At 24.6% G+C, this 9,830-nt stretch overlaps 1 protein-coding gene across 1 annotated transcript; it reads left to right on the top strand.

Annotated features, from left to right (window-relative positions):
- Window positions 1–337: 337 nt before the first annotated feature.
- Window positions 338–8,671, top strand: LOC119669040 (slit homolog 1 protein). Its single transcript, XM_038078766.1, has 7 exons — window positions 338–460; window positions 6,437–6,627; window positions 6,711–6,964; window positions 7,031–7,306; window positions 7,501–7,795; window positions 7,876–8,076; window positions 8,138–8,671. Exons 1-7 carry the CDS (start codon window positions 408–410, stop codon window positions 8,290–8,292), a joined length of 1,425 nt encoding a protein of 474 aa, XP_037934694.1. The 5' UTR covers window positions 338–407; the 3' UTR covers window positions 8,293–8,671.
- The last annotated feature ends 1,159 nt before the right edge of the window (window positions 8,672–9,830 follow it).

Below are 9,830 nucleotides of genomic sequence, written 5' to 3'. Positions count from 1 at the left end.
AAAATATAGATATATAAATAAAATTGACTTTGTATATGATTAAAATTCAAACTAATATTAATTCACTACTTAAGAAAATGAATAATGGCATATAATAATATTATAATAATATTCTAATTAATTCTATTAATAATTACAGCACTAATATTTTTCTTAAAAAGCTATATAAATATTGTTAAATGCATTTTTTAAATAAACAAGTTTTAAAGTTTTGAATTTTTTAACAGATTGAAAATGATCTACGAGTTCAGATTTTTTTGACATAAAATGAAAGATTACACAATGACAGCATTTAAATAAAATAATCAAGTGAATTTTTTTGAGTATTTAATTAATTTTAAAAGTGTTTGTTCACTAAAAAAAAATCTTAAGATAAATTGAAAAAAATTTTATATAAGGCAACAAATATGCATGTTTACTACAAATTCGGATTATTACTGATTTTTATACTCAGCATAAGGTAAAACAACAAATAATGATAAAATAAAAAAACTAGACCTTGACATTAATATAGTTTATAATTTAATTACTCTTATTTAACAAAATAATCATATATTATTTTATATAAATTAATATTAACACTAAAACCTAACAATATGTAAAGTTTTTGTATTTATATAAATTTAATATATAATTATCTTCACTTTATAATTACAATTATAAAGACATGACTTGTTATGTTATCAATATTTATATAACTCCAATTTCTATTCTGCAATAGTTTTATTAAAAATAAAGTATAAATGAGCTTTATTTTTTTTCTAATGTAATATATCAAATTTATCATAAACTTAAGTTTAATTTTATATATAACAAAATGCGTAAAAATAACATTACTTTTAAGAAAAATCTGGACACAAAAAATGCTTTTATTTATTATAATCTTAATAATAATTATACAGCTATTATAAAATAGATGTATTATCATTGTTTGTGTCTAGCATCAAAAGAATTTAATGTATGGAATCTTTCTTCTTCTTTCTCGAAGTAATAACATATTTAGATAACAATACTGATAATCGTTCTTATATAACATAGAAAGTGAATTTGTTAATAAAACTTTCACAGCAAATACACAAAACTCCAAAAAATTGTGCGAACATAAAAGTCAAGCACAGCTTGGGGCAGTTGGTTAACGAGCGCTGACTCTGAGCTTCAAATTTGACAGGGCACGAGTTTGATTCCTGGTACTTGCAGTCTCAAACAAATTATTAACGAATAATTAAATACCAGAAGTATTTCCAAGACCACTGATGATGGGTTAGGTATTTGGCAATACTCGAAACAGCTGTATGGTCAGCCAAAAATATAATAATGAATATTTTTGTTGTAGTTCACTACTATTTCAAAAACCTCTTTATTATACTGATTAAGTCTAATAGAACAGATACAATATATTATCATAATTTTTATCTAACATGAAAGAATATGATCCTACCTATATTTATGAAACTATTTTTTGTTTCTACAAATCAAGAATACCTTGAATATATAGATATCCATAGATTGTTCATATAATGCGAGTTGTTAAAGAATAATAGTGTTCTATATTATTATCGTAAAAATAATATAATATTTTACTATCGTTATAAAGGTTTTTCTCTATCTAACTTACTTTCATTAATAGCTAATTAATATAGATCAAGAGGTGAAATATGTTTTGAATAAGATGCATACTGTACACTTAGATCTAACGTCATCTGCTTGATAAATTTTGTATGGACTTTTCAAAACTTAACTTACATTTTACACTTTTAGTTACAATAAAAAAGATTTTATTCATTTCAACATTTAAATGTTTTCAGTCAATTTATGATAATTAAGTAATCAATAAAATTTTAATTTACATTTTTTGCTATAAATTCTATTTTTGCACTAAATTTTTACTTAATGCCAAAGTACAAAGTGTTTTACTTTTAAAACTTGAACTTAATTGCGATAACAACCTATGAGAATGTTTAAAGTTAATTGTTTGTGTATTCATTTAGCATTTATCCAAGTTGTCATAATGTACGTATATTTGATCTGGACTTTGTACTAACAATTGAGTAATTACTTCAGTTTTAAATAAAAAAAACACAAACACTTGGTAACAATTTAAGAAGTATTAAAAAATTTTCTATAATAATTTAAGAAACAAAATTTCTATGACGATAACAAAACCCAATAGGTTGTAAATTTGCAATAATTTGATTAGGACAAATATTTACATTTTTATATTTTTTTAAGGGTTTATATTAATTAATAATTGTTATTTAAAGTCATCTTGAAACTAATATTTTCTTTACAAATGCTTAGATATAGAACTTGTCCCATAACAGAATTTTGCATTAATAAGAAATCTTGTACGTTTTTATTCTTTTTTTTTTTGAATTTTGAAAAATGTATTATTTATATCAGTGTTTTTTAGCTTAAAACGTATTGTGAACTGAAAAAAAAATCAATGAGTTTTACAAAAATTGTTCTAAGTGGTTTTAAACCATGAATTTTTCTCTATATACGGTAACACAATGAGCCAATAGACCTAAGTAGATTCCCTAGGTATAGCCAATATAATTTAAAGTAACCTATGCAAGAATTAATACCAATATCATTCTTTAAAATAATATCATTAGAGAAGAAAATACAATATTTTAAGGATTGTTACCGGGCCGCGAACCGGTGGTTGAGAAACCCCTCATAAATAATACAAATTCGAATATTTTATATTCAAGAAATTTAAATTTTTTAATTTGAAAGATAAATAAAAAAGACACCATTCTTATCATTAGTGTAACTATTTTAGGTTCAATATAACTAATCATCACTGCAAGATAATTAATAGGTTAATAAACTTAACTTTTATAACATAATTAACTTTTTATAAAATAAAATACCTGTTAGAAGTTAACTTTATCAATGTTCAATGTTCGACCTATCAATGTTCGATTTTCAAGGAAATATTGTTATATATTTTTACTACAGGCATTGTTAAAATCAAATTTAAATGTTTTTTATTATTGTTAAAATATTTATATTTCTATATATTTTTGTTATAATTATATAAACAATACAATAATGAGTAATCAATGTGTTAATGATTGCAAAATAAAATTTTTATTGAAATGTGTATTTTGAAACAGTATCACACTCTTAATTCTTTTTTCTTTTTTTTTTGAGTTTCATTTATATTAATAAAATTAATGAAATGTAGTTTTATAATATATGAAGTGAGAAAATTTATAAGCAAATTTGAATATATATGATTTTTCATCATTATCTTTGTAGCACTTTTATAATGTATATTTTTATTTAATATGTCCCACAAAATACATGGTGTACTACTTGCAATTTTTAGAATATGCTATTAAACATAATAGTAAATTAAACACAATATACTTTAGATAATAAAAACAGTAAAGTATAAAAAATTTTAGTAAAAAGAAGCCACAAAAATCTAAAGTGGCTAAAAATGCATAAAAAGGTATTTAGACAGTACCCGGTATTGGTAAATTTTAAAGTATAAAGAAGCTTTTGTGAAATTATCATATACCGAGTTAAGGAGTTCGGTTTAAACCGTCCATATATTTCCATATAAGTGTCAAAGATACTCAATTTTGACAACAAAAAAATAAATAAAAAATTAATATTTACTTAAAAAATTGTATATATTTAACATTTTTTTATAATTATTTTCTTAAATTTATTAGAAGTGAAATAAGTAGTTCTGTTTACGAAGCATAAATTTGTATTCCATTACGAAGTGAAATCATTTTTCGTGTGTTATGTAGTGAAGCAGGATTACTGACAAATATAACCATAAACAGACAGTAATAAGTAAAAAGAATACCATACAAAACGTTAAGTCTGCAAAACAGCAGATAGAGACTATGAGGCTAAATAGTAAGATACAAAACAAAAACCGGTCAAATGTCGTTGAAACCATAGTGCAAACATGTTTGAGTTTCAGCACGTCCATTAAATAAGATTCACAAAAAAAAAACATATATATAATAACAACAAACAAGCCATAATTGCAGTAGCTTATGTTGACATGACGTATACATATAAATGCAATTGTATAAAAATAACCACTAAGATACATACTATATGTTTATATGGATATGTTTATATGGGCGGGAATTAGCTATTTGTAAGACACCACATCAAAAAAAGTAGGTCAAGCATAAAGGACAATTAGCATACCTAGGAAGAAGCGATAAATACACAAGGAACGATTTCATAAGTTTGCGTGAAGTCTTCCAATTTATAATAAAAAAAAATTTAAATATGGAGGATTATAGTATTATAGGGGAAAAAAATTACTTTATATATAAAATAAAATCATTTTAGTGTAGTAGATATTTTTAGGTGTGTTTAAGCATTTTTATTAATTAATTAGGTTAATCATAATAATGTCTATAAATAAAAATTCAATAAGCTACAAAATTATAGCTATCAAAAACTTAATAATATATGAAATTATTTTAGCTCTTTCGTTTCTCTTTGCTTTACAATATTGTGAATATATTATTTTATCATATGAAGCAAAATAGTCATTATCATCACAAATAAATAGGACTAATATAGTTAATTAATTAAATAATACAATAAATAACTAAAAGGACATTTGCCATCAGATAATAATGTTACAAAATATAGTTAATAAATTTGAAATGGTTGAAATGTTTTTTTTAACATTTGCTCTTCCATAATTTTAGAATTAAAACAATAAATTTCAGTCTATTAACACAATGAATATATTTTTTAAAAACCAAAATTAAAATAATAATTTAATATGTTTACTTAAAGTAAAACAGACGATTGATTTAAAGAACTAAAATACTTGGATAAATTATTAGTTAGAAATATTTAATTACGACTTTCAATAATAACTATGTTCACACCAAACAAATCTCTTAATTTACAATCAAATTAAATTAAGATATTTAGAAACTGTTCACACTGCTTTAAATGGCACAAATTTTAATATATTTTATGTTTCAAAGCAAATGCCAAGTTTTTATATCCACATTTAAAATAAATGTAATAAACTATCTTCATTTATTTTGCGACTCTAAAGTAATTTGTGAACTAAAAACAAATCTAATAACGAATAAATTAAGATTTTTACTAAATGAAAGCAAAAAATATAAATCACCAGAATGTTGAATTGCGATATTTAGTCAAAATATTAAATAAAATTATATATAAAAAATTTAAAAAGAGAGATAATCTAAAAAAAATTGAAAAATTTTTTAAAAGAAACGTAGTTTATTTATAAAATAATACTAAAAAATTACTTCAACAATAACTTGTAATTTAAAAAATAGTTTCATACTTGATACCATAATAAATTCAAATACAACTAAAAAATTAAATAACAGAAATTAGGAAGACAATTTAAGCTGATATTTATACCCAAAAAAAACTTATATTGAACTATACACAGCAATAATAATCTTTTATTAGTCAATGATTACACAAACAAAAATAATAAAAGTATTCATAACTTATCAATTAACACAAATTTTCCTTATTACATACTTAACATAACTGTTTTATGACTAAATGAGCAACTACCGATAGAACATCTAATAATTAATTAATACCTTTTAATTTATCTAATCGTATAATAATATAAAAATGTATATAAAACAAATTTGACGTTATATTTTGCAGTTCTTATCTAATCTTTTTTAAAAACATGTACACAGTTTATGAACGGTTCGCGCTAATTAGTAGCTACCTATCAATAAATTGATAGTTCGTTATGCTCAAATTATCGGTTCTATAAAGCACAAGAAGTCTTAAAACATATATAATTATATGAACCAGAAACCAAAATTATAGAAAAACCTTATATATATATTTTTTTTTTACTTAACTGTTAATATATCAATTTAGTGGCATTCAAAATTTTAGGTACACTATAAAATTTAATATATACCTACATGATACACAACCGACTACTATGAAGAGTATGCTAAGATAAATATATACAATATACAGTCAAACTTCCATAACTCTAACTACTATAATTCGAATTTTCTATAAGTCGAACTAAATTGAGTGCAACAGGGTTTAGAAGCAAATTACATACAATTACAAAAAAATTCTTTAACTCGAGATCTCCGTAAGTCGAATCTTTTCTTTGCAAAATGATACTACGAGTTATAGAAGTTTGACTGTATATATTAAAAAATATACTGTATTTAAGGGAATAAGTTACTTTTTTATTATTATTATTTTATTATAAAGTTATTATTATAAAAATAACTTGGAAAGTATGAAACTCAGTAAAATACTTAATATATGATAGTCTCATTTAACTTAGGATATTACCTATGTATGTCAAGTTTTATATAACTCAAAAATAATATATTATAATATATGAAATATAAAAATTCAAATCTTATAATTAGAATTATATTAATTTATTTAATTTTTGTTCAAGTATTTGTTGTGTATATGGAGCGCCATCTACAAATCGAAGCTCATCATATGATGACGAATATGCTGATTACTATGACGACTACTATGATGAACCCGAACGTAATACTCATAATTCTACAGATATGAATAGACTGAAATCAACAACTACAACTACTACTACTACAAAAAAACCATTTCTATTTAATAATATAGGTAATTACAATAAATAATTATCATTTTAAACTATAAGATTTTATAAAAATAATCAATTTTTATATTCCAATGACATATATAAGATTTACCAAAACGCAGCAATCATGTACTAGAACCAAATTGTCCTAAAACTTGCCTCTGTTTGGAAGATTACAAATATATACAATGTGCTAATGGACGCTTAACACATGTGCCAAAAGATTTACCAAACACTGCTTTAATTATAGATTTAAGTAATAATCGAATCAAAGAATTACTTCCAACTGATTTCACTAACTGCACGAAAGTGCGAGAAATTAATCTAAATTATAATGAAATAGCAGAAGTTAAAAAAGAAGTAAATATATAAAAATCAAATACAAAAAAATAAATATAAATATAAACAAATGTTTATATATTGCAGGTTTTTGAAGGCTTGCGTCGTTTGCAACGCTTGCGCTTAGCTAACAATCGTTTAACAGAGCTAAGTTCTGATGCTTTTTCAGGCGCCTATGACCTGAGCGCTTTGGACTTAAGCAATAATTCCATAGTTCTAAATAATGATGGCTCTTTTTTGAATCAACCGGGATTATTAGAATTATCATGCCGAAACTGTAGTTGGACGGAATTATACAATGACACATTCACAAATCTCAGCACTTTAACTACACTGAAATTGGATCATAATGACTTTAATCTGGTATGTGTATATATAACAAAGAAACAAAAAATATTTCATTTTAAAATTTATTTTGACTGGCAACACTCGCACACATGCAATGAGTAAGAGAATAACAAATAAAGCTTTTTAAAGCTTTAAGTTTTTAGTTCTGTTTCTCACGCACATAAACAAATTATTTGACGTTTCTTCATTCTACAACTTTTCTTTGACAGAAAATCAATACTAAAGCTTTCACTCCACTGCGAAATCTTATTAAGTTGAGGTTGCCGGAATTGGATCAACAGAGCGTACAGGAGCTCTGTAATTTATTGAAATCTATCGATAATATAAGTTTTAAACATTTTGATATAAGTTGTTTTGAACTTGTTTTGGGTTCTTCGTTTAATGAGAGTTTAATATTAGCCACAGATCCGCCGTATATAGCACCACCAGACTCGGACAACAAGCTAACAACAACAACTGCAGCTTCAGTGAAAAAGACAAAGCAACCACAAAATAACAGAAGCGGTAAAATATAATAATATTTTACAGTTTTTAATATTCTTATAAATATTTATTTCGCTTTTTTTTTATTTTTTTTAAACTAGAATATAATATGACGAGCTCAATTCTACAAACAATTGACCTGACGAATCTAACACAGTCTAGTGAAAACAACAGCGATTCCAATGAGCGGCCAATTTTAACTGCTAACATATCACCAACAAAGACTGCTGTAAATAATGAGCAAGAAGAGAAAGCATATCAAGTTCCAATTTCACAGGAAGCCATAAATATTATGTTGATAAGTAAGAATCAATGAATCTTAGTATAAAAATAACAGTAAATAATCAACTTCAAATATTTTAGGTATTATGGTCATCGCTTTAATTGGACTAATAATTGGTGTTATATGCCGCACAGACGTTGGTGGTATAAAAACCAAATGTTGTCGCACACACAAACCAGAACCAAAGGATCAGGTGCATCCAACTGAGGAGATACCACTTAATAAGTTATCTTAGTAAAAAAAAATCTGCACTAAATATTAGTTAAGTAGTTTTAGTTAGGTTTAGGCAAACGATGAACAAAAATTCAATTAATTGTATGAAATGTTTAGAACTTTATTCCATAAAAAACTAAAACGCACCCAAATGCACTTCGACAAAACTTAGTTTAAGTCAATTAGGTTATTTAATTAGCATTATGTTTGAGAATTACACTCAGCTAAATACTATTAATTTAAATTCAATATAAAAAATTTATTTCAGAAATGTCAAAAATCACAAGATAGAAGATTTTATCGCTTAAAATTTTATTGTAAGCGTTCCTTAAGTTTAAGTTGCCTAGTCTTCGGCGTGCTTAGTTGTTCAAGCTGACAACAAATAAATTATTGAAAAAGCATTTAAAGTAGTTTTATTTACTAGGTCAAATTAAAGGCAATTTATAAAAAAATTAAAAAATTTACTCGCACAAATAATTAATTAAGCACGGAAATTAACTTTGCTTTGAGAGCGTATAGTTTATTGAAACAGAAATCAATTGAAATTTAATTTCATAGTAATTTAAATAAAAAAGTAATGTATTTTAATTTGACAATTACGACTATAACACTAACAAATAGAAAAAATATATATGTACGGATGCACATACAAACTAACATTAGATATACCATATGTGTATAAATGAGAGTAGTATAAACAATTTCAATGTGTACTTTTGGCTAAAGTACTTGTTATACTTGAGGGATCACGAGAAAATGAAACTAAAATTTCAATATTTATTAATTTATTATTTATTCTACGTATAATAAATATGGTTTCAATGAAACTGGAAATGAAAAAAAGAAATAAAAACGTAGATAAAAACTTTAATGCAAGCAATTATTCTATTTAGTCATTGATAGATGGAGTGTTTCATTTATAAGATTTAAATGACATGCAACCTTAAATGATTACATTTAAGTTAAAATCTTATTTAAACAGTTTTTATTTAAGTGGCTTGTTTATATACAAAACTAACATTTAAAAAAAAATACAAAAATTTTATTTATATTCTATAAAAATTGCACTAAAGCATTTTAAGATTAGAGTTAAAAATTCTGAATGCTATATCCGTGCATATGAAATATTAAAAGATAAATTTATTAAAACAGAAGTAAATGCAGCAAAATGGCTAGTGGAGGGATCATTTTTTTAAAAACAAGAAACTAGCTGATAGCTATACATGTCTTATATTTTTACTAAGCTTTAATCTATTTCGAACCACCGTGTGGTGCACCACAAGGCTAGTGTAAAGATAAAGTGAGAGTAATCTTTCCCGCGAAAAAGGTGTTTGAAGCAGTAGTTGGCGGAAGAAGACGTAGAGGTAGACCGTGTTTCCGGTGGAGTGATCAAGTTGAGGGACTGGAGAAGGCGCGCACGCAGCAGAGGCGCTTGTTATGGCCAAATAAGTAAGTAATCTTTCAAATAAACATTAAACTCTTCTCATTTACTTAAACTTGTTTTTTTTACTATTTACTATGGAAATTTCATCGTAAAATTTCAAGTTTGAAATTGCCTGG

The sequence above is a fragment of the Teleopsis dalmanni genome, chromosome 1, assembly GCF_002237135.1.
Source record: "Teleopsis dalmanni isolate 2A chromosome 1, ASM223713v2, whole genome shotgun sequence".
Taxonomy (NCBI): Eukaryota; Metazoa; Arthropoda; class Insecta; order Diptera; family Diopsidae; genus Teleopsis; species Teleopsis dalmanni.
This window is presented reverse-complemented; position numbering and strand designations above follow the sequence as displayed.